The sequence below is a fragment of the Thalassophryne amazonica genome, chromosome 13, assembly GCF_902500255.1.
Source record: "Thalassophryne amazonica chromosome 13, fThaAma1.1, whole genome shotgun sequence".
NCBI classification, from domain to species: Eukaryota; Metazoa; Chordata; class Actinopteri; order Batrachoidiformes; family Batrachoididae; genus Thalassophryne; species Thalassophryne amazonica.
Genome location: NC_047115.1, coordinates 66,074,215 through 66,100,594, shown reverse-complemented (window position 1 = coordinate 66,100,594; position 26,380 = coordinate 66,074,215). Strand labels below are relative to the sequence as shown.

The 26,380-nt window shown below is 40.3% G+C and overlaps 2 protein-coding genes across 5 annotated transcripts in view; one reads left to right on the top strand and one right to left on the bottom strand.

The window, feature by feature from the left end:
* vrk2 (VRK serine/threonine kinase 2) overlaps positions 1–25,982 on the top strand; it is a 59,321-nt gene extending 33,339 nt beyond the window's left edge. For both annotated transcript variants that reach the window (XM_034184321.1, XM_034184320.1), the window contains 6 exons: positions 11,403–11,523; positions 14,863–14,921; positions 19,566–19,750; positions 24,473–24,595; positions 24,689–24,850; positions 25,047–25,982. In XM_034184321.1, the coding sequence (XP_034040212.1) occupies positions 11,403–11,523; positions 14,863–14,921; positions 19,566–19,750; positions 24,473–24,595; positions 24,689–24,850; positions 25,047–25,421 (1,025 nt within the window). In that variant the 3' untranslated portion in view covers positions 25,422–25,982. The remainder of the gene's footprint in view (positions 1–11,402; positions 11,524–14,862; positions 14,922–19,565; positions 19,751–24,472; positions 24,596–24,688; positions 24,851–25,046) is intronic.
* fancl (FA complementation group L) overlaps positions 25,392–26,380 on the bottom strand; it is a 71,344-nt gene continuing 70,355 nt past the window's right edge. Inside the window, exons 13-15 of one of the 3 annotated variants that reach the window (XM_034184324.1) lie at positions 25,956–26,027; positions 25,550–25,588; positions 25,392–25,515 (exon numbers count right to left, since the gene is read on the bottom strand). In XM_034184324.1, the coding sequence (XP_034040215.1) occupies positions 25,553–25,588; positions 25,956–26,027 (108 nt within the window). In that variant the 3' untranslated portion in view covers positions 25,392–25,515; positions 25,550–25,552. Of the gene's footprint in view, positions 25,589–25,809; positions 26,028–26,380 lie in introns of those variants that run through there. The other 2 variants (XM_034184323.1, XM_034184322.1) reach the window with 2 other exon arrangements.

Here is a 26,380-nt window from a genome sequence, read left to right as displayed (position 1 = left end):
GGGCTTCATGTCGTCCGACTCCACTGCCAGCTAGTTCAATATTTAGCATGGCTCTACCTACCTAATCGCCAAAGCTGCATTTCTGTCAACGTGATCGATAAGTAAAAGAAGGGGAAAATGATCCTGTCAGCTATAATTATCAAATGAAAAACATTGATTTGTAATATGATTTTGACAGAGCAACAGGAATAGGATGATTCATTCATTCATTTTCTGCTACATATCTGGGTCCAGGGGTCGGTGACAGTAGACCAAGCAGCTCATCCCACACTTCCCTATACTTGGCTAAGTCCTCTAGCCCTTACTGGGGGATCTTGATGCATTCCCAAACCAGATGGGAAGTATAATCTCTCCAGTGGGTCTTGGATGTGCCCCAGGGGCTCCTCCCACTTGGCCTCCCCCACTTTATCACGGTGGAGGGGTTTGTGTAATCCTGGGAAATGTGTTGCCTGGAACATTAGATCCTGGCAGGGTAACCCTTGGGAAATTGGTTGCAGGTGAGGAGACAGACAAAGGGAAATTCAAAAAGACCCCTTATGGAGTAGACATGTAAGGATCGAGTCACCTCACCTCAATTAGAGAAACCCGAGCCTCCTCCTGGAGCCAGGCTCACAGGTGGGCTCAGACCCCCCCAAAAACAATATGGTGTTACCTCCATGTAGGCTCACGCCCTGCATTATAGTGTAAATGGACTGGTGCACTGTTTTTACAAGCAGTGGACAAGGGTATGTGCCCATACTGACAGACACTTGTTCACTTGGTCAGTTATGCCATTTTTAAATTCCCCCATTTACACTGCCCCCCCACTCCCACAAAGTACAGGTTGATCGTCCCTGCACTGAAAGGTACTGTACATCAGCATGCCTTTGCACAGCCCCATTCCACTATGTTCTATTTATTTGTCAGTGAATGTAGTTTTGCCCATTTTGTCTATTTGACTCCTTCACTTTTTACATAAGTATTTTTTCCTTTTATTGTTGTTTATGCACCAATGACACCAGGTCAAATTCATTGTACAACCCCAGTTCCAATGAATTCGGGACATTGTGTAAAATGTAAATAAAAACAGAATACAATGATTTGCAAATCCTCTTCAACCTATATTCAGTTGAATACACCACAAAGACAAGATATTTAATGTTCAAACTGATAAACTTTATTGTTTTTGTGCAAATATTTGCTCATTTTGAAATGGATGCCTGCAACACATTTCAAAAAAGTTGGGACGGGGCAACAAAAGACTGGGAAAGTTGATGAATGCTCAAAGAACACCTAATTGGAAACAGGTGAGTGCCATGATTGGGTATAAAAGGAGCATCCCCAAAAGGCTCAGCCGTTCACAAGCAAAGATGGGGTGAGGATCACACTTTGTGAACAACTGAGTGAAAATATAGTCCAACAGTGCTCATGTTGAAATGGATGCCTGTAACATGTTTCAAAAAAGCTGGGACAGTGGCAACAAAAGATTGGGAAAGTTGATGAATGCTCAAAGAGCACCTTCCTTTTTCCCAAGGTGAAAGAACATCTGAAGGGACACCATTACACTAATGTTGCAGAGGTCCAAGCAGCTCTGTATCACTGGTGCTGAGGGAAGGCACCCATTTTTTGTTTTTTTAAGCAGGATGCAAAAACCTGCACAGCATTGATGTGTGTGGAAAAGGAAGTTGACTACTTGTTTGTTGTTGAAATAATCGTGTAGAAGGCAGGACCTTTCAGCTGACCCTTGTATGTATGGCCAACTATGCAGTAGTGTTGAAAAGCTGGCTGAGATGCTGATCATTACAGTAGTATTGAGCACTTTCCAATGAAATACTTTTCTAAAAAATACAGAAACAACATTGTAGATATCACATTTCTCAATTACTAAAACGAGTACTTGGTCTTGTTTATGTCTCGTGTCTTCCTGTTGTCAACAGTCGAACTGAATGACCTGTCTGTTGTGAGGGGAAAAAAAACATTTAAAGGGTTTGCATTCTGATTCTTGGTGTCTATTGCCCTTGTAAAATAGGACAAGTGGAAGAGCGAAAATTCATCTACCCTTCTTTGACCTCATGACACCAATCCTCGCAATGATTTGGGAGAGGTTTGGTGAACACTACTTGGGAGTGACAGACCTTTGAACCCCGAGGTAAACGATGCAATTATTGTCATTCAGCGTGGTGTCTGTTGGACAGCACATTTCCAAATGACACCGTTGTAAAGCAGACAGGGTTAAGAGTGTGACACTGATGCACGCTTTAGGGAAGTTGTAACAATAGAAGATAATTAAGAACAACATTCTTCTCGCCTCACCTTCCCCTCTGAAGCATGCAGAGTGCATGTGGGTTTTATTTTGTATTGTTCCTGTGTATGTGTGTGTGTATGCTATTTATGTCCAAGCATCTTTTGAAAGCTGCTTGAGTGTGTGTGTGTGTGTGTGTGAGAGATCACACATGAATATGCTTATCTCTGTCTTAGCACTATCCTCTGTCATCACTTGTGTGAAAGGAAAACATTAAATACATCCACATAAACACTACTGTGAGTTGCGATAGCACGCCCAGAGCACACGGAGGGCAACAATTCTTAATGTAGTTGCTGATGGTTAATGTGTTACGCTGCCCCGGGAATTGCAGCACTTCTTCCAGTGTCACGATCAAATGTATTTTTATTCTTTACTTTTATCTTTATTTGTTTCTTGTGGGTCTCAGTAGCAACGAAGTTCTCTGTAATAATTTAAAAAAATTGGAAGCCCTAGTGTAGTGTTGCACAAGGGCAAAAAGAACAAAGTGAATAATCAGAGTTGTCAAGATGGTCAGCAACGACGTATTATTTCTATCTAACATGATGTGAGTTGGTTTCTATTTTGCACACCCATATGATTTACAAATTGACCTTGAAAGATGACATTCCTGTGCTTTCCAGACGATAGACCTGTTAGGACTTGAATCAACATTGGAAAACAAGAACATTTGGCTGTTACTGAAATAATGAGTTGCATAGCAGAAAAAAGACAACTTTTTTGATGAATTATTGGAGTCCATAATAAAGAAAAAATATCAGACTTAGGTTCTAGACTCTTAAATATTGGGATTTACATATTCACTCCATTTTGTGTCACTGTAAACTGACTGTTGATTTGACAAAAAAAAAAAAATTCATAATGGTGCCTTAAACTCTGAAACTCTTGAATTGGCAAAATGTAATGGAATGACATTTGGCAAAATTTATACAAACTTTTACGTAAATGTAAAGAGTTTGTTTGCAATGAGGGGAAAAGGGGGGATAGATGCTGATTTAATGTGTAGACCTATTCACAGTAAAGAAAACTGCAATAGGTTCAAGTGATTATAAACAAGGTAGGGGAGACTGGGGTAGTAACTTGCTTAATTTCTCAGATAATGTTGAACGAATAGTGATGACACTCATGGATGATGTGTAGAGACACTAGCAAACTATGTTCAAAGTGCCCTGACTTTACCAAACATTTGGGAAAGTGTGTCCAAAGTTTTGACTGGTAGTGTATGTCAGTGAAATTTGTCACTTGTGGTGATGTTTTGTTTTATTTTATTTTATTCTTAATGAAAGAAGACAAGTACCACAAAGCAAGACATGGTACAACGTGGCTTCAAAATAAATAATGTTCAGATTAAATTCTTTTTTTTTTTTTTTTTTTTTCTTGTTTCTTGAAGTGATTATGACATATGTCTCCTTCCTCTTCATAACTCATTTTTGAATAGATGTGACTTGTGAGTCCATTACAATATATAGTCTAGAAAATAGGGCACAAGCTCATCTGGTGAAACATGGTGGCGGTAGTGTCATGGCTTGGGCTATAATGGCTACCTTAACAGACTCACAAATCTTGACTGATGATGTCATTCACAAGTAGAGAGAGCATTTTGTCTGCCGGTTTACAGAGAAATGTATCCGGATGAATCAGGTGGGGAATCAAACAATACTTTTTTTTTAAATCAAATTTCTAGAGTGCCTAAAATGTCTTATTTGCATAATGCTGTATGCGGTCATTGACTGTTATATCTTCCAACCTCATCGATCATTTATCATGTTGGGTCTTTACAATTTAACGTTTCACGCCTACACTATTATTGAAGTGGAATATAGAACATTTATATCATTTGGTAAAAGTGTGTTATTTTCTCCAATCACCTCATTATCTTCAGTCTTGTGGACTCTCCTCATGACCACATCGGTTGTTCTTGCCATTCTGCTCCACTTAGATCTTTTCCGACACAGGCTTTGAATACACAAACATCATTGACTGACTTAAAACTTTGTAACAGCATGACTTTGTGAATTACCATGATACCGTATTGTTCCTCTGTAGTGGGACTCCAATGTTCCATGTGCTCTGGTCTTTTATGGTAGTGACCGTGCTCACTCTTAGATTACGTTGTTGGTTGTGGAGGATCAGTGCTTACAGTAGCTCAGGGAGATTTCTCTCTCTGATGGAGCAGTCGATAGGTAATTTCTCTCGAGACGTGTGGCAGCCGTTACAGTATTGAACTGCTAAAACTCCCCGGGCTCGACCCCCTTGGATGGAAATGGTCAGCATGTATTGATGAACATCACACATTAATGTGAACCAGTGGAATCGGACACACACACAAAATATGCTAATACATTTTGCTTGATTTTAAAGAACACATTGAAACATAAAAAGTTACTCCTATTTGTAAAAAGTACTTACGAAATTCTTTTAAAATACTTTTCTGCGTTAATGCTGAAAGAGAAAAGTAGCTACTTTTCTGCATTGGAAAAAAAAAAACCCTAAAAACATACAGATATTTATTGGCCCAGTCTTAATGTTTCAACTTGTGAGTCTTGTTTCAGTAGTGGTTGTCTCAGCCTGACTTGTTTCTTGGCCATATCTCTGAGCACTAAACGCCTTGTACTAGACTGGAGAATGGGTTCCTGTTAGATTTTTTTTTCTATTCATTTGCAGTTCATTTGTTTCTTCCCCACACATTTCTTGCAACCCTGTTGACTATTTAGAACAAAATGTTTCATTGTTTTATGATCATGCCTCTATAGCTTAGCTATTTCTATAATCTAGAGTGTTGCATCCCCCTTAAAAGGCATTTGGCTGTTCTTTGGCTTTTTCTGTGTGTGTATGTGTATATATGTATGTATATATGTACAGTGAGGAAAATAAGTGTTTGAACACTCTGCGGTTTTGCAAGTTCTCGCACTTAGAAATCATGGAGGGGTCTGAAATTTATTGCATGTCCACTGTGAGAGACATAATCTAACAAAAAAATCCAGAAATCACAATGTATGATTTGTTTTAATAATTTATTTGTATGTTACTGCTGCAAATACGTATTTGAACACCTACCAACCAGCAAGAATTCTGGCTCTCACAGACCTGTTAATTTTTCTTTAAGAAGCCCTCTTATTCTGTACTCTTTACCTGTATTAATTGCACCTGTTTGAACTTGTTACCTGTATAAAAGACACCTGTTCACACACTCAGTCAATCACACTCCAACCTGTCCACCATAGCCAAGACCAAAGAGCTGTCTAAGGACACCAGGGACAAAACTGTAGACCTGCACAAGGCTGGGATGGACTACAGGACAACAGGCAAGCAGCTTGGTAGAAGACAACAACTGTTATGATTATTTATTAGAAAGTGGAAGAAACACAAGATGACTGTCAATCACCCTCGGTCTGGGATTCCATGCAAGATCTCACTTTGTGGGGTAAGGATGATTCTGAGAAAGCTCAGAACTACACAGGAGGACCTGGTCAATGACCTGAAGAGAGCTGGGGCCACAGTCACAAAGATTACATTAGTAACACATGATGCTGTCATGGTTTAAAATCCTGCAGGGCAGCAAGGTCCCCCTGCTCAAGCCAGCACATGTCCAGGCCCGTTTGAAGTTCACCAGTGACTATCTGGATGATCCAGAGGAGGCATGGGAGAAGGTCATGTGGTCAGATGAGACCAGAATAGAGCTTTTTGGAATCAACTCCACTTACCATGTTTAGAGGATGAGAACAACCCCAAGAAAACCATCCCAACCGTGAAGCATGGGGGTGGAAACATCATTCATACTCTGGGGGTGCTCTTTTGCAAAGGGGACAGGACGAATGCACCATATTGAAGAGCATTGAAGATGGGTCATGGCTGGGTCTTCCAGCATGACAATGACCCCAAACACACAGCCAGAGCAACTAAGGAGGGGCTCCGTAAGAAGCATTTCAAGGTCCTGGAGTGGCCTGCCCAGTCTCCAGACCTGAACTCAATAGAAGATCTTTGGAGGGAGCTGAAACTCCAAACCTGAAAGATTTGGAGAAGGTCTGTATGGAGGAGTGGACCAAAATCCCTGCTGCATTGTGTGAAAACCTGGTGAAAAACTACAGGAAACATTTGACCTCTGTAATTGCAAACAAAGGCTACTCTACCAAATATTAACATTGATTTTCACAGGTGTTGAAATACTTATTTGCAGCAGTAACATACAAATACTTATTTTCCTCACTATATATATATATATATATATATATATATATATATATATATATATATATATGTATATGTGTGTGTGTGTATACACACAGCAGGTAAAATAATATATTTCTAAACATGCTATTGACATGAAGCTTTCTCCAGATTTTGCTTACAACTCAAGTAATCCATACATGCAAAGAAACTAAAACAAATGAATACAGAAATTAGGTAAAAAGGCACAGGGAAAAAGTATTGAACACGCTCTACTGAAATTTATTTAATGTTTTGTAACAAAAGCCTTTGTTGGTAATGACAGCTTCAAGATGCCTCCTGTATGGAGAAACTAGTCGCATTCATTTCTCGGGTGTGATTTTGGCCAATTCTTCCACAAAAACAGTCTTCAAATATTGAAGGTTCTGTGGACCTCCAGCTGATTAGCTGGACCATTCTAGCAGCTTTAGTTTCATTCTCTGAAACCAATTGACAGTTTCCTTGGTTGTGTGTTTGGGATCATTGTCTTGCTGAAATGTCCACCCTTGTTTCATCTTCATGATCTTGGTAGATGTCAGAAGATTTTTATTAAGAATGTCTCGGTACATTTTTGCATTCATCCTTCCTTCAGTTACATGAAGTTTGCCAGTGCCGTATGCTGAAAACAGCTCCACACCATGACGTTCTCACCTCCAAACTGCACTGTTAGTGTGGTGTTTTTGGGGCCATTTGACGTCCAAACTTGGTGTCTATTATTGCATCCAAATAGTTCATCTGACCAGACTATATTCTCCCAGTATAGGCCATGGATGAGACCAAAAACTGTGGCAAGAAAATAAGTTTCCTTTGATGGGTAAGTGAACCAACAAAAAAACAGTTGTTTTAGGGCACCTTGCCAAGCCTACCTACTGAAATCACACATTATTTTTTTTAAGATTGGTGTCTTCCAGCTCTTGATGGGCTGAGCACACCTGATAGAGTTAATTGCCTGGGGGTGGAACAGGGAGAGTTAAGAGTTAATTGTAAGTTAGAAAACATACAGGGCAGGGGCCCTCCAGGAACAGGGTTGATGACCCCTGTGCTAGGAGAATGCAAAATATATAAAGTACCACTGTGTGTGTGTGTGTGTGTGTGTGTGTGTGTGTGTGTGTGTGTGTGTGTGTGTGTGTGTGTGTGTGTGTGTGTGTGTGTGTGTGTGTGTGTGTGTGTTTATATGGGAGCTGTCAAAGAGCCAAGGGCCAATGGTGGAGAGCTTCAGAAAGACCTGGAAATAACAGGTACAATCATTTCAAAGAAAACGATAAGTAAAGGGTCTGTATGCACTCAACCACCAGAGTATGTATGCACGCTCACTATGCAAGACTCCATTGTTGAAGAAAAAGCATGTGGAAGCTCATTTAAAAGAGAAGCATGTGAAATACTATGCCATTGGACAAGGTCTGAAAAGATGAACTTTTGTTTGATGACTCACTGAAACAATTTATGTTGATTGCATCTTAAAAATCACATATACTGTAGTATTAAAACACTTTTTTTTCTGGAAAATAAATTGCAAATTTAATTATAAAACTGATTTTAAAGTTGAGCTTAACACTGAGTCCTGCATAGTTTAGTACTTGAGCACTGGATGGCTTATGCGCAACAAGCAATCCAATCAGATTGATTGTTTCATTCGTATTTTTCTCAATAGCTGTCTCCCATTGGTAATCAGCCAATCAGATAGGCTGTTACAGTCTCATATGTCGAAAGATGGCGGTCCTCTTGGAGTGCTATATACATGTTGTTCCAGAAGAAAATAGTGAAGTTTTAAAGCTCACTTTAGCTAAATATAAGAAGATTTGTTAAAGAAAACAGGCTGCACAAAAGGGAAATGTTCTTGCCAAGAACATGGGTTGAGCTGCACAGAGCTCTGTCGGTGCATTGCCTGCACAAACACGGATGAACAAAATGCTCGTCACTGAGGAAGCAGATTCAGATACAGATGACAGTGAGGAGGAATAAACACTTTTCTGAATGTTACTATGTTGGGACAATTAAGTTCTGAACATTACTATAGCACAAAGTAAGATCTGGAAATCTTTACCTATGTACCAGATAAACTGACAGTGAAGCAGGAAATAAGCAAATCAGTGAAAAACATGACAATGAGAAAAACTAATCTGGATTTCTGTCCAAAAATGTCTACTTTCAACCTGGATGATATTGTACATAAATCTATTACATATCTTGATTTCATGTTTAATTCAGAATTTTGTCCATGAAGGTTGGTAAAACCTGAAAAATAATGTTGGTATTCTGGTTGAGGTGAAAGGTAGTTCTGTACAGTTTTGCAAACAAAAAATAATTTCTTATCAAATCAACTGGAATTTAACTTATATTCTAATGTATTTAAATTTGGGTTTAAATGACAGGGTGTGTAGGGTGTCCTCAGTTCCCAAACGCTTATTGAGTGTTGTTAGAAGGAAAGGTGATGTAACACAGTGGTAAACATACCACTGTCACGGCTTTTTTGAAATGTGTTGCAGGCATCCGTTTCAAAATGAGCAAATATTTGCACAAAAACAATAAAGCTTATCAGTTTGAACATTACATACGTATCTTGTTTTTGTGGTGTATTCAACTGAATATAGGTTGAAGAGGATTTGCAAATCATTGTATTCTGTTTTTATTTACATTTCACACAACGTCCCAGCTTCATTGGAATTGGGGTTGTATGTGTGGATTACTTGGCTTGTTACCGACATCTGTTGAAAAATTTCATGTCAACAGCACCTTTTAAAAATATATTTACTGAAGAAAATGGTGACATGTTCAATACTTATTTTACCTGGTGTATATACACAGACACTCTTTCACACAATTTGAATACAAGAAAAGTAATCACATTGAGGGTCAAGTCTCCTATATGCCTTCTGGCAAACTGTTCTTAAGAAAATCCTTCTCTGTCTCACTCCACCATGAAGCTTTCATTATAAATGATGCAACAGATACAAGTTGCACTATTGTGCAGTATAAAGTTTGTCCAGTCACAGCCAAAGAAACCAATAACTCCTTCAGAATTGTGTAGTTGCTTTGTTGGCATCCTTCAGTAGCCTCCTTCTTCTTGCTCAGTCCTTGAGAACTACCTACTGCAGACAAACTTTCCATCCAGGACCATACAGTTTGTGTTTCTTTATAATTTATGCCATTGAAGTCCAAGGTATATTCACTGACAGTGTTTTCCAGAGTGTAAGCCACATTTTTTAAAAAGTTAGGGATGTCCTGCAATTTATACTCTGGTACAAATTATATGCAAAAAAAAAAAATCACTCGTAATGAAACAAAAATAAAAAAATAAACAGCAATAATAAAAGTACACCACTTCAATGCACAAAAATCCCAAATTGAAGAGCTAATTCAAAATATAGAAAGCAATGCTAAAGTACAACCCCAGTTCCAATGAAGTTGGGACGTTATGTGAAATGCAAGTAATTTAAAAAATAAAAAATAATAATGTAAAATGGTGCCATCACAGATGTGATGGCACCATTAATGCTGAAAGGTACATCCAGGTTTTGGAGCAACACATGCTGCCATCCAAACATCATCTTTTTCAGGGACGTCCCTGCTTATTTCAGCAAGACAACGCCAAGCCACATTCTGCACATGTTACAACAGCGTGGCTTCATAGTAAAAGAGTGTACTAGATTGGCCTGAAAGTCCAGACCTGTTGCCCATTGAATATGTGTGTTGCATTATGAAGCGCAAAATACCACAACGGAGACCCCGGACTGTTGAACAACTCAAGTCGTGCATCTGTGATGGCACCATCAATGCATGCTGCCATCCAAGCAATGTCTTTTTCAGGGACGTCCCTGCTTATTTCAGCAAGACACTGCCAAGCCACATTCTGCGTGTGTTACAACAGCGTGGCTTCATGGTAAAAGAGTGCGGGTACTAGACTGGCCTACCTGCAGTCCAGACCTGTCGCCCATTGAAAATGTGTGGTGCATTATGAAGCGCAAAATACGACAACAGAGACCCCGGACTGTTGAACAACTAAAGTTGTACATCAAGCAGGAATGGGAAAGAATTCCACCTACAAAGCTTCAACAATTAGTGTCCTCAGTTCCCAAGTGCTTATTGAGTGTTGTTAGAAGGAAAGGTGATGTAACACATTGGTAAACATACCACTGTCCCAGCTTTTTTAAAACATGTTGCAGGCATCCATTTCAAAATGAGCAAATATTTGCACAAAAACAATAAAATTTATCAGTTTGAACATTAAATATCTTGTCTTTGTGGTGTATTCAATTGTGAATATAGGTTAAAGAGGATTTACATTTTACACAACGTCCCAACTTCATTGGAATTGGGGTTGTACCCTCGAACATATGAGTGTGTAATCAATGAAAGAATATGGAGAAAGAATGTGACCTTTTGACCACTAAATAGGTCAAGGTTAGCCATCTTTGACCTTGTCCAAGGTCTGTGTCTCTCTTCCTGTGAATTTGAAGACCCTGGCAGCAAAAGAAATGGAGTTATGGTGAACACAGTCAGTCAGACGGACATGGATGGACGCAAAGTAATACCAGATGGCTATATTTTGGCTTCAGGTAAAAATCAAATTTTTACCTCTGCCAATGAAGTTGGAATAGGTTATGTTATCGTGGATAAAGTCATTGTTCCAGACTTAACAAAAACTGCCACTCGATCAACAGGAAAAAGTCTTTACCTCTTGATTATCTGAATATCCTCCCAACTGTTAACTCTTCATTGTTATTTTGAATAAACATTCTCATGGAAATAAAAATTCACTCCGTGCTTGTCGTTTAAGTTGAAATGTGTGGATTTGGGGGAAAAGTGTGTTTTGAACATTTTTAGTGAAGGTGTATGTCTCAAAAGCTTGAATCAACTTATCCGAAACACAGCTCAAAAGACATTGGCTGTAATCTTTACCTTTGTGTATCTTTAGCTGCATCCAGACGCAGCGACCTCCAGATTTTGGGTTTCTGTCTTCTCCATTGGCTGTGTGGATCTCTTCCCTGGGGTGATGTTCTTAAGAACCCTATTGAGGTTCAGGAGGCCAAGACAAGGTACAGTCGAACAGTGTTGCCACAGTTACTTTGAAAAAATAATTCAATTACTGATTACTCCTTAAAAATAACTTAGTTACATGACCAGATTGACAGGTAAGAAAGTTTTATCTGCGTTTTTTTATCTCATGCCGTCCTCAAAAAGAGACTTTAGGTGCATCTGGGTTGGGGAAAAAAAAAAAAAAGCAAATTTGTTGTTAAAGCATCGCGGAGCAGCTGTTTTTAATGAGGAGACACAGAGCAGATCAGAGTTTTGAGAGATGACAACTGTTTTTCAACTCGGAGCTGCTGCACAAAACCACAGATGAAAAGCTCACAGCTCGCTGACAGTGGACGAAGTGGGCAGTTCAGCCAAACCGTGACCTCCCCCTGCCCACGGGTCAGTTTTAAAGCTGCAATCGACCCACAATGTAAAAAGAGCAGTAACGCACAGTGACACGGAGAAGTAACTTCAATATGATTACTGATTTGGAAAGATTAATGCATTAGATCACTCGTTACTGACAAAAGCGGTCAGATTAGAGTAATGCGTTACTGACATCACTGCAGTTAAATATCCTCTGTTGTGTACGACGACCAAAAAATAAAACACTAACTGATAAAATGAGCCACATACAGTAGGATTTTTTTTTTTTTATTTACTGTGTACTGAGCTGAGATGAGTGGAGTTTCCTTTCTTTATGGTGCATCTGGAAAGTATTCACAGTGCTTCACTTTTTCCACATTTTTTTTTATGTTACAGCCTTGTTCAAAAATGGACGAAATTAATTTTTTCTTAAAAATTACCTTGATTAAAAGCACGGGCGTTTATTTTTTTAAATCGTACGTAGACCCAGTGCCTAAACGAGGCCGGCTTTTATTCAAAGCCAGCCACTATTAACAAAATGCTGCTTGCTGCCTGCGCTGTAATGTGGTGTTAAGCTTCAAGCATATCCCTGGGTGTGGCGAACCAACGACAACCACTTTAAATCTGTCATGTAGCATCTAGCAAGACGTTCTCAATTTCTTATAGGAAGATGCTTACGAAATCAATGCAGTGATAAATCAAAACCCTACAAGTGCGCAACTGATATTGTTCTTCTGTAACTGACACTGTGGCAACCCATTTCATCTTAGGATTTTAAAGTAACACTCCGCAGCAGACTTAAAAAAAGAATTGTAAACTGTGCCTATGTTGCTGGGTTTTTTTTTTTTTTTTTTGGCAAATACAATAGCTTCTAGCTTTGTCTCAGTGGTGTAGGAATTGTACTTCCTTTTCCTAACATCACTAGGAGGAGTTGCTCCCTCTGGAGTTAAGTTACCGTTATATTGTACGTCATCATATACACTGGAGCAGGAGGTTGTCATTTGGGCACTTGTGACATATCCATGTATTGACCTGCAGCTGCGCACACAGACAATCAGCCAGGCAGAGACGGCTGGCGGCTAACATCAGGGACCCGACTTTTAAACAAGACTGGTGCTTATTTCAAGCAGGCACTTATTTTGTTTAGATGAAGTTTTGACCTGGCAGTGAAATGAGGCAGGCCTCTATTTAAGGTTAGGTGTTTAATCAAGGAAATTGGTATACATTTCTTTAAAAAAAAAAGTCCTTCAGGTGCCTTTTGGCAAAGTCCAGGCGGGCTGCCATGTGCCTTTTACTAAGGAGTGGCTTCCATCTGGTCACTCTACCATACAGGCCTGATTGGTGGATTGCTGCAGATGATTGTCCTTCTAGAAGGTTCTCCTCTCTCCACAGAGGAATGCTAGAGTTCTGACAGATTGACCATCGGGTTCTTGGTCACCTCCCTGACTAAAGTCCTTCTCCCACGATCAGTCAGTTTAGACGGGCGGCCAGCTCTAGGAAGAGTCCTGGTGGATCCGAACCTCTTCCATTTATGGATGATGGAGGCCAGTGTGCTCATTGGGACCTTCAAAGCAGCAGAAATGTTTCTATACCCTTCTCCAGATTTGTGCCTCGAGACACTCCTGCCTCAGAGGTCTACAGACAATTCCTTTCCAATTACACCCATTTTGGCGTCTCGTCACTGGCTTCCTGTGCCAGTGAGATCAGATTTTAAGGTTCTGCTACTAACCTATAAAATTATGCATGGACTGGCACCTCCCTACCTAGCTGACTTAATTAAACCTTACGTACCGGCCCGGGCTTTACGTTCTCAGGGTGCAGGACTACTTTGTGTCCCTAGGGTGAATAAGAAGACTGCGGGTCACAGAGCTTTTGCTTATCGTGCCCCTGTTCTGTGGAATGGTCTCCCTGCGTCAATAAAACAATCAGATTCTGTGGAGACTTTCAAGTCCAGACTTAAGACGCACTTATTTTCCCTTTCATATGGCTAGCATACTGGTACAGTTTTGTTTTACGCTTTTTACTCTTTTAATTCATGTTATTAGTAATTGGAGATGGTCAACTTTACCTAAATTCTGGGTCTTTTAGTGAAGCTTAGGGCTAGCGGCCGGCGAGCACCTTAGTATTTCTTCTGTTTTTCTTGTTGATTAATGCTGGCAAATTATACAGTATTTTTTGTCTTTCTGATGCCTGATTGTTTTTTCTCTGTTTAAGGTGCAGCTCCATCCAGAGATGGGAGTTGTATTTGTGTTGGCAACCTTCCTGTCCTGTGCACCAACAGCAATTCTTGTATATTTGTCCGTGAATTGTTCTGTGAATTGTTATTGTAAGTTATGTTTGTAGCATGGCCCAAGCAGAGGGTCACCCCTTTCAGTCTGGTCTGCTTGAGGTTTCTTCCTCAGATGGACTTTTTCCCACTGTTGCTTTGGGGGTTGGTAAGGTTAGACCTTACCTGTGTGAAGCGCCGTGAGGCAACTCTGTTGTGATTTGGCGCAATATAAATGAAAATAAATTAAAACTGAAATGTCCAATCAACTGAATTTACCCCAGGTGGACTCTAATTAAGCTGTAGAAACATCTCAAGGATGATCAGTGGAAACAGGATGCACCTGAACTCAATTTTGTGCTTCATGACAAAGACTGTGAATATTTGCAATTGCAATTTTTTAAAAAGCTTTTTCATGATGTCATTATGGGGTGTTGTGAGTAGAATTTGGAGGGGAAAAATGAATTTACTCCATTTTGGAGTAAGGCTGTAACATTAAAAAAATGTGGATAAAGTGAAGCACTGTGAATGCTTTCTGGATGCACTGTAAGCCCTCAAGACTTGTACTGATACAACTCTACTGTGTTTCTCTGAGTGATGTCCTGCATCTTGTACGACGGGTTGTCATTCTTCTGCTGCATTCTTCTCACGATCTACTGTTCAACGTGGTCTCTCATGTTTCTGTCCTCGGCCCTCGCTGTTTTATCTGTTCTTGCTCTTCTCTCAGACTGATGGATAATCTGCCAGACTCAGTCCTGCAGCTGTCAGTGAGCGGACAAAGCACAGGTAATCATAGGCCGCAGGGCAACTTTAGGATACAGGAAATCATTTAGCCTTCTTAGGTTAAATAAAGTATTTGGAATAAGACATGGCTCATGTTCTGGTCAGGTAGGACATGCTGAATAGCTTTACTCCTGCATTAACCCTCTGGAGTCTTGGCTATTTTTGGGCGTTTTTGACTACTTTTGGTTTTACCTTCATAATTTACCTTAAAAAACTGTTTACCTGGCCTTGTTTGGTGTCATTTTTTTCAGCACAACCTCACCTGTGTGACTTTAGTTTTTCTTTCATTCTGACATATGGCATTAAAACAGTGACCCGGTATTCACCCCAAAACATAAAATTCGAATCAGAAAAAAAGTTAGTTTTTACTTTGAAAACTAGAAATATTTTTAATGAACCATTTTCATAACTTAGAACGTAAATATAAACCTTAAACTTCAAAAATATATGTAAAAATGTAGCATAAACAAAGTTGTATACAACAATTCACATTAAAATGGAGGAAATGCTTCAGGCGTTTTTTTGTGGCTATTTACATGCAATAAGATGCCACACAAATTATATTTGTGCCACTCAGAAAAATCAGTTCCTGTTCAGTGCACATCAGAAGCCCCCACAAATTGTACAGATATTCCACCTCAATATCTATATGTATTTTCCTGTAATTTCTTGTTTTTGTAGCATTTTTATTGGTGTTGGTACAGACTGTCCTGGCTGTTAGTAGCCAAAAAAAAAAAAAAAAAACACACACAAAACAATAGAAGAAGGTGTTTTGGACTTTGGGGGGTGGATTCTCTACTTGAACTTCTGTGTTCTCTGCCCCTGGAGCCTGCTTAGTGCTGGGGCAGTGTATGTCTCCACCCTGCTGTGCTCCAAGACTCGGCGCTGGAGCAGAGGGAAGGAGAAGCATCTGGTCCGATCCATTGAGCTGATCTGTGCGCACAGATCGTTGAATCCACCTGCTCTCATTCGTCCAGACCAGAACAGTAAAGTCCACTTCATCATCAGATTGATTGCACTCTGGTTCAGCCTCTGATGACGCGCTCTGCAGTTCAATCGTCTTCATGCAGTTCAAAAAAAAGAGACACCTGATTATTTTTTATGCACTAAATACATAAAAAACTACACTACACACGCTAAAACACTCCACCACGCAGACTAAAACACACTCCAAGTACGGCACATATCACGCAACTTTCAAAACTGATCGCTTTCTCCTTTTTGCTCTGAATGAAACCACAATTTCCCTGCACTCAGCAACCAAATTATGTGGATTGGGAATCATTATTTGGTAATGTATTTTACACCAGTGATAAAGAAAAATTCATATATTTTTTGTTTACTTCTTTGCTGTCGCAGAGAAAGAGAGACATGGAAGAAAGTCCAGTTCGCAAAACACACACACACACACAGAGGCCCATCTGGGGTCTGTGTGTTGTCATCAAACCCATGTGAAGATGGTGAATGTGATTAGTTAGCTCCTGAGTTTTCCACCAATGGTGACACCCCTTTCTCCTGCTGCAGTTGAAGGAGTCCTGTTGCTTCCCAGCCCTCTTGCTTGTCCAGCTGAAAAGAGGAAATGAGTCATTTTGCTGCAGCTGTCTGCGAAATGTGCAGCGAATATAAGAATATTACCCCCAATAAACTTGTGTAAATTATTAATCATAATTCAAGTTATACTTGGCCAATTAACAAAATTTAAAAAGTGGTTTGGAGGTTGAAGTCTCCACACATTAAACACGCTTTCAAACAGACCCTCAGAGTGGAGCCATTTGTGTGCTATGTCCGCTTAATTAGGTCATGTGACTTTTGACGCGAGGGAGCGTCATTCGACTCCAGAGGGTTAAAAAATACAGTCACTGGCCATTTTATTAGGCACAACATGCTAGTATTGGGTCAGACCCTCTTTTATCCTAAGAACTGCCTTCATGTTTGTTGGCTCAGATTGAACAAGGTGCTGGAAAGATTCTCACTGGATTACCCCCCCCCCCCTTCCCCAGGCAAGATCCTAGAGATGGTTGTGCTTGATAATCCCACTAGATCTGAATTTGCTGCATGCTTCAATGCTTTAAATTGCACCAACATGATTGGCTAGGTCGATATTTGCTTTAGTGATGAGTAGAACAGATGGATGTCTGATTTTACAACCCTAATTCCAATGAAGTTGGGAAGTTGTGTAAAATGTAAATAAAAACAGAATACAATGATTTGCAAATCCTCTTCAACCTATATTCAAATGAATACACCACAAAGACAAGATATTTAATGTTCAAAGTGATCAACTTTATTGCTTTTGTGCAAATATTTGCTCATTTTGAAATGGATGCCTGTAACATGGTTCAAGAAAAGCTGGGACAGTGGTATGTTTACCACTGTGTTACATCACCTTTCCTTCTAACAACACTCAATAAGCATTTGGGAACTGAGGACACTAATTGTTGAAGCTTTGTAGGTGGAATTCTTTCCCATTCCTGCTTGATGTACAACTTTAGTTGTTCAACAGTCCGGGGTCTCTGTTGTCGTATTTTGCGCTTCATAATGCACCACACATTTTCAATGGGCGACAGGTCTGGACTGCAGGTAGGCCAGTCTAGTACCCGCACTCTTTTACCATAAAGCCACGCTGTTGTAACACACGCAGAATGTGGCTCGGCAGTGTCTTGCTGAAATAAGCAGGGACGTCCCTGAAAAAGACATTGCTTGGATGGCAGCATGCATTGATGGTGCCATCACAGATGTGCTTTTGAACTTTGCACTGGTAACAATCTGGATGGTCTTTCTCCTCTTTTGTCCAGAGGACACAGCATCTATGATTTCCAAAAACAATTTGAAATGTGGACTCATCAGACCACAGCACTTTTCCACTTTGTGTCTGTCCATTTCAAATGAGCTCCGGCCCAGAGAAGGCGGCAGGGTTTCTGGATGTTATTGATGTATGGCTTTCACTTTCCATGGTAGAGTTTTAATTTGCACTTGTAGATGTAGTGACGAACTGTGTTAACTGACAATGGTTTTCTGAAGTGTTCCTGAGCCCATGTGGTAAGATCCTTTACACAATGATGTCGGTTTTTAATGCAGTGCCACTTGAGGGATCGAAGGTCACGGGCATTCAATGTTGGCCGCTTACATGTAGAAGGTTTAACAGATTCTCTGAATCTTATGATTATATAATGGACTGTAGATAATGGAATCCTTAAATTCCTTGCAGTTGAACGTTGAGAAACATTGTTCTTAAACTGTTGGACTATTTTTTCACTCAGTTGTTCACAAAGTGGTGATCCTCACCCCATCTTTGCTTGTGAATGGCTGAGCCTTTTGGGGATGCTCCTTTTATACCCAATCATGACACTCACCTGTTTCCAGTTAGGTGTTCTTTGAGCATTCATCAACTTTCCCAGTCTTTTGTTGCCCCGTCCCAACTTTTTTGAAATGTGTTGCAGGCATCCATTTCAAAATGAGCAAATATTTGCACAAAAACAATAAGGTTTATTAGTTTGAACATTAAATATCTTGTCTTTGTGGTGTATTCAATTGAATATAGGTTGAACAGGATTTGCAAATCATTGTATTGTGTTTTTATTTATATTTTACACAACGTCCTGACTTCAATGGAATTGGGGTTGTATTTTGTCAGATGTTAATGACTCCAAACTCAAGTCTGGCATTTATTTGTGAGGAAATCTTTTGTTTGTGAGACTACAGAGGTGCGAAGTTTAATCTGAAAACACAGAGCTTTAACCTGCTGACACTGAGACTCTGTGAATGAATGACCACCTTCAGCAAAGATGTGGAAACCAGCCTAAACAATTTTTCGCACTCCATGCAGATCAAATTATCATTCCCCCACAGCCTTGGAGCAAAAAAAAAATATATTTTTTTTTTGTCTTTTATTACCGACGGCTCCAGAGTCACTTTTTTACTGAATAGACAGCTGTCCCATCGACATGCCTTTCAAAGTTTGTCATCTTTTATCTCGCCTCTTTATGAGGTCACACCTGTGTGAGGGCTTACTGTGTGATATATGGTTAGGAGTGGGCGCTCCTCTGCTGACGAGGCCCAGCTGCCCGCCACCGATAAGACACAGGGTATGCATCAACTATGTGAGATACACATTGTCCCGCTGTGTCATACACGTTGCCTGGCCAGTGTCATACAGAACCTGACGGTGATGCACAATCCATATTCATTGTTGTGATTCTGCTTAATCTACTGTGTGTGGATATGTTGCCAAGCAGTGTATTCTCTGAACTAAGACCTTCAGGTTCATCCTGTTTTAATAGCAACACGACTCTAGTTCCACAGAGCTGTGAATGCATTGATTTTAAAGCCGACACAGACTTCAAGTACTAGTTTGTATAATTAAGGTGGCATCTAAACACAACTGGTTAAAAACAAAAGAAAGGAAAAATTTGATTATCACAGCAGTTTTGGATGGAATGGAATAATCAAATTGTTGAGCCCATAAAATGTTAGAAAATGTGCAAAATGCTCATAATTAAATCCAGTAATAATAGTGACAAGACAAAAATGGTAAATTCTCACATTGGAGAAGCCAAATTTAATAAATGCCAATTTTAATGACCATAATTTATTTATTTTTTAAATAAATGATGCATCATTATTTAAGTCATTCTGTTCCTTCATCAGATGAGGTGGCTAGATTCCTTCTTTACGTCAGATCTTTGGGCTACCAAGAGCAGCCAGACTACCAGTATGTCAAAGGGCTGTTGGCAGTTGGAGGCACAAGAAGACTCGACTTCTCAATGCCTCAAGATGAACCCGCAGCACCGTCAAGTGCCAAGTTACCAGATCAAACCAGCAACAGGGGCAAGGTGAGAGACCGACCAAGTCTGGGGGGCTGACCAACTGAGTTAATATTCAAGTCAAATGTTACTGTGAAGGTGCTGTAAGAATCATCAAATCAAATCAATTTTATTTATATAGCGCCAAATCACAACAAACAGTTGCCCCAAGGTGCTATATTGTAAGTCAAAAGCCATACAATAATTACAGAAAATCATCTTCTTCATCATCAGTCATCTTCTGTGTGTCCGAGTTTTGTGAGAGCATCTCCTCCTGAACCACTTAATGGATTTCAGTGAAACTTCACACAATGGGAGCACAAAATATGTACATTATTTATAGAACTATGTTAATAATTTTGGTCCGACACACACATGCACACATATCCTGATTACTCTGATTTCCAAGGGTGCTGCTCCTTGCCCTCCATTGCCCACACTCTGCCCAAATTTGGTCCATTGTGCTCCCCCACATTCCTAAACCTAGCAACAGGATCAGCAGTGCCATAATTATGTCCCAGTCGAGCCTTTCTGAAAAAGTTGTCCATGGACCGCTGGTGGTCCCTGAGCGATTCTGAGTGGTACATGAGTATACTGATAAAATATCATATTTTAAATTAATATATTCTAACTTGTGTTTCTGAAACTGTTTAAAAATGTATTATATGGTATGGGATTTTGCCAACTTCTGATTGGCCCATTCGCCACTTTCTGAGCTGTACCACATGCTGAGTTGACTGCTGGTGGAGCCAAGTAGACCGCGCGTGTGAAACAAGTACATCTCGCGTGCAGCGTAGTGCTAGCTAATCGAGCGACACCTTCTATCGATAACGACCAATCAGATCACGTGATACAACGCCTACTTTGGCTGTCAGTCTATTGACAAGATGGCAGAAGACAGGTTTGCATCTGTTAGCAACGCTGACTTAAAATGAATTTTACACGAAAAAGATGCGAAGAGCACCTGCGGAAATACACAGTCAGCAGCCAACCTGTTTCGCAAGTACGTCACTGAAAAGGGACATGCGCCCAACTTTGAAACTTATGACAGACGGATGCTTGACAGAGTACTCGGTCGATTTTACGCGGAAGCTAGACAGGCGAATGGCGAACTTTATAAGAAAACAAGCCTGATGACTCTTCGTCACAGACTTAACAGGTATCTCCAGTCGATCGATGGGATGACAGTTGGTGCAGTATTACAGTAATAATAAAGAGTTGAAACTTGAGATTGATTTTTCAGTTTTAGTATGTTTGACAAACTCCAAATTTTCTTGTTTACCATATAATAAAGCAGTTATAGACTTTTGATTTCAGTGTACCTGTGATTATGCAGACCTGGTCTGCATAATCACGGGTACACCGAAATCAAGTCTATAATTGTATAAAGTCTCATGTCTTGGACATATGTATTATTTTCATTATTTCATTATTAAAGGATTATTTACCAGCCGTGAGGCCTGTAAGGGATAATATCAGACTGCGGCCTTGACAGTATAGACCGAGGTCTGTTATTCCCATACAGACCGAGCAAGCGAGTTTAATAATTCGTTTATCAAGTGGCTGTTGGGAGCTGTGTTTTAATCTTGTTGGTCTTATTTCGCACCGTGAAAATTGTAATCAAAGTTGCAAATCTGATATGCGATCCAGACTGTCGTAACGGCCTGATATGGGAAAATATCAGACCGGAAATCAGCCAATCATAGTGATCGTAGTCCATATAATAGTCATTATTATTGAGTTGCCTGTTTTGTGATGCTAGTAGTAGTAATATACTTTTGTAATGCAAGCAGACCTATTGTTTGTGGATATTTGGGGGGGTTAGGTGAGATTTGTTTGGGGGGGTGGGGGTCAAGTGGTCCTTGATTTGAAGACATTTGAGAGACACCATCTGAGCCAGAAGTAAAGATGTGTATTTGGGCTGCACAGTTAATAGCATCTCTGTGATACAGTGCTCGATGTGGCAACCCGCTGATCGCCAATTTCACCTTCATTCCTCGTACATTTTCAAAATTGATCTCAAATCAGTGACTTGAATTTTTAGTCTTGCCAGAGCTCCACATTTTGTGCATGTGCAGCTACAAAGAGCACTTTACGTTGAAAATATTTTCAGAAAGGAATTGTCGTCTGCTCTGGAGCAAAGAGTATTGCTTATCGCCTTTTCTGAAAACAGCACTGCTGTTCACGTTACCAGCCATCTAATCACAAACGTCTGTGCCCATCATGAATACATAATTCTGTTGATGTTTTTTTTTTATATAAATGCATTGTCATTCAGAAGGATGCCTGTTCCCGAAAATGGAGAATGTGACAGCAGCTTTGAGGGGGAGGTTCATCGGTCCTGACCCCACACTGTGTATGTCAACCAGTAATCAGAAAGTTGAAGAGCTGGAAGAGGACTGTGATTTTGTAGAATTCCTGCAGAATCACTTCAGCCCTCTGTGGGTATCTTGACCCCTCGGCCCTCACGAGTTCCCTCTCAGTGGCCCAATTTGACAAAGTTGATAACACACACTTTACACAGCACAAGGTGTCTCCAATTATGCTCCTTATTTCCTCTCCTTGTGTCATTAATTTCCATGCTAAAGTGCTGGCCAGTTTGCTCTCTTGTTAAACAGAAGTGGCAATTTACTGGCAGTTTAGTGAGGAGTAAATGTCACTGGAGATAAAGGCCATTAAATGGGCATTTTTTGCACTGAAGCATTTGGCCACTTTTGCTAAATACATTATTATTTTAGATCTGACTGTAGTTGTGTATTGAAGTTAAGATATATTTTCAGAGAAATTGGTCAAATAGTGATAAACATCCCTATCACTTATCTTCAACTAGGAAACACCGAAGGAGGTGACCTATTTTTGTCTTTTTTTTTTTTGGCAAGCTTGACAGTCAGCTGTACTTCAGATTGCAGTGTAACTGGTGCAGTTACAGAAAGCAAGAATTAAAAAAATGCATTCAGTAAGTGTAAACCAGACTGGAAGATCCAAATAATACATATGTACCTTGCAACACAACCATATCCACTGATTTTACTTCTCCTGAAGTGGCACACTGCCATGTTGCATATTGTCCTGCTGTCTGATCCTGCTTCAGGCTTCACAGGGCTTCGTATGCTTCCATGAGTTCAAAATGATGGTCATTAAACATCCAATTGCAATCATCAATTTTCTGTTTCTTGATTCTTTCATTTGTCCAACCACAGTCAGTAAGCAGGTAAGCACAGCACTGAGCAGTGCTGTTGGCTGTCCCGTTAATATTGCGAAGCGAGACAACAGCTTCATCTCACAGCTTTCTTAGTTGCACTCTTCTAAAATTAGACAAACTTGTGTGGCTTTCTTGTAGATACATTTAGAAACAAATCAGAAGTGTCAGCAGGGTTCATCTTTACCCCGTCTGCAAAATCAACAAGACTGGAGACATTATGTAAAATGTACTGCCGCCCAGGAGTGACGCGCATTCAAGAATGCGCATCAGTCCTGTGCATTCCACATTCAAAAATCGATTTTTAAAATATTCTGATTTGTTTTTCTCCCATTTGCTGTGTCTGCTCTTCCGTCTCTTTTCTGCAGGAGGCAGGATCAACAGACTGTGTCTGAGCACAGATCTGTAAAGGCCACCAGAGTGGACACTGACCTGCACCCTTCGATCCAGAGTGTTTGGAAGAATAAATGGAATTGGTTAAATTACTTTTTCTTCCAAACTAGGAACCTAAAAGCCAACATGTACTGAACTACATTTGCATTTAATCACTGCGTGACTAAGAAGACAATGTCACTTATTACATTACTTATTCATTTGATGTTTTATATGAACAATGAAGATTGTTCATATAAACCATCACTAGGGGCTATTCACTGACTTGTGACGCTGCCTACCATGATTTTTAATTTGTAAAGAGTGATGCTTTATGACTTGAAATTGACAAAATATTAAAGGTGGTCTGGAGCGCCACATTGCATGACTTGTCAAAAAAAAAACACACACACACAAAAAAAGGAAAACAGCTCACATTAGCACCCTGTCTCATGTTGCTCAAGCCAGACACTTTACTCTCTGCTGCTCACAGAATAAAGCTACTGTATGCATATTTTTGAACACAGATTTTAAACATTATTTATGACTAACATTTAACAAATTACATAAAATATAACAAAATAATGAAATATGAAGTGTGCATCATATTTAAATTAAATTGTCTCAAGATGTGGCTCTTATAATAGATAAAATAAAAGTAAATACAAATCTTGAATTACTGATTTTATTCTGCTTCATGTTAAATTTCCAGCCAATTCTGAACGTGCAAAAAGAAGAACTCGATCCAATGGCTGTTTCATGTCAAAACACCTGCGCCCCTCCACCGTCATGGATTTACTTTTAATTACATTGCCATCTTCAAATATAAAACTAGATAAAATTGACACACTTTGCTTTCATGGCATCGTTTGTCACACCACCTTTCTTAGCACACTTGAGTAGCTCCTGAAATGACCAGATCTATGTACTGAATCTGGACCACATGCTCAGGGTCCTAGGATGCACATTTTCAGTACCTAGTGTGTCCCAGGACTCAGTGGCCCTGTGCCAAGCTTTGGAAAGCAAAACAATTCACTATGCGAGAGTGACCAGAACTTTGGCTAATTTTAAAAAAGGGGGGAAAAAAAACCCTGATGTTGACAATCCCATACATTCTACTCAACTGAATGGGAAATTGTGTCCAAACCTTTGACTGATGTTTTTTTTCCCTCCCTCAACAGAAAGCAGTTAGAGGCAGGGGGGCAGCCAAAGCCAGTGCCGAGGCACCAGAGGAGACAAAGCCCAAAGCAGTGCCAGCTTGTTACATAAGAGGACCGCCCCTGACAAAGCCTCGGTCCCCAAAGGTGAGGTTCTCATTACTGTCAAATATCATTTTAAGACTAAACCAGAACCTGAATAAGTACCACCTTTACTATGTACATCATTGATTCCCACAGTTGGAACAGACGAGGTATTCTGCTGCCAGACAGCCATCAAGTCCGGAGCCAGAGTCTGTGGATAGCGAGGAAGAGGATCAGGAAGAGACCAGGCCCAAACCCATAGCAGCGTGCTACCTCAGAGGTCCTCCTACCAGCCACAGAGCCCAGCCCAAACCGGCGGTGAGGCCAAGGCGCTAGACCAGCAGCCGCACTTCTTTTGCACACAGTCTGTTTGCAATCGATCTTATTGTAGAAAGTCATCCCCCTCCCAAAAGGGTTTCAAACATGATTTGTGACTTTAAATTCAAAAAGTTCAGGAAGCATTAGAAGTGTTTATATTAGATAAAGCAAACACCTGAATCACCCTCTTTAACAGAAAAGAGAAACCAAACGACCTATCAGGACAACAGAAGACAGCAGCGTCATCATTACGAGGCACGAAGACATGCAGCGACTCCGCCTACGAATGCATGCAGACAAATGGATGAACGGTGACTTTCAGAGGAACTATGGTGAAAGAGGGTTTGAAAGGCTTGTGGATGACAGAGCAGCAGTCTACAGTCACCAGCAATGGAGAGGCGATGACCTCACAGAGACTGCAGCAGAGTGGAAGGAGTCTCCTCTCAGAGGTCCAGCAGAGCACCCACACCCCCCACAGAAGAACAGGCTGCTGATTGTCTTGGTGACCTCACTGTTGTTGCTAGCTGCTTTAGTCTGTTTCAGTGAAGGGAGTTTCTTTTCCCGATGTTGACCACAGTATATTTGAAATCCCTGTGCAGCAACGATGCTCTTCATATCTTCATCACAGACACAATGTGGCTCCAGTGAGGCCGTGTGACAGTCTTCTGAAGTTCTGATGGAGACTGTGAATTCTGACACTTCTTAGGAAGTGTGTGCTGCCATTTTCACAGTGATGGGCTGAAATACAACATGCCTGGATTTATTCAAGGTTTAATGAATGACACTTCTTTCAAAAGAATCAAGTGGGTTTCTACACTTATTGCACTGGAGATGTACTTGCATGAAGGACTAGCACACACAAATAAAACAGCCTTTGGCTTTTAATCAGTCACATACTGCATTCACTAACTTTACTTACTCCTTTATCACAAAGGGTAGCCTCCGTAAAAGTGACTGGATGCTCCACATTGTTTTGAATGTACTCGGCAGCCTTTTACACGATGTATCGCGGCGTGCTAATTAAGAACAGTGAATAGCTATTGACTGTGGGGTGAAGGTCACGGCGAGGCAGTGTGTAGAACACCATCAGTGCTGTCATACGTACCTTATTGCAGTAAGGACACTCTCCAAATACAACGTTAAAGCTTTGCCTGCTGGAAGGAAGCGCTCGCAGCCACTGAAGGACAGGGGGGGGACACTTCATCAAATCATCACCTTGAATTTGATGTCAAGTTATAATTCTTGTTTCAGTGTACAATTTAAAAGGTAGATTAAAAATTATCCATTATTTTGTGCATGCAGAGCACACACACACACACATACACACACCCTAAAGAGATGGAGATTTCACTCTGTGCTTATTTGGGTTGATTGGGACTCCACCCCCTGTACCATTACCTTGGTGCTGCTATAAAAGCACTTACTGTTCACATGTAGCCGTACAAACTGAACACAGGGAGAAGATGCAACAGTGTCCATAAAATGTCAATGGAACTCTGTGTGAAAATGCCTCAATAACAATAACTAAAG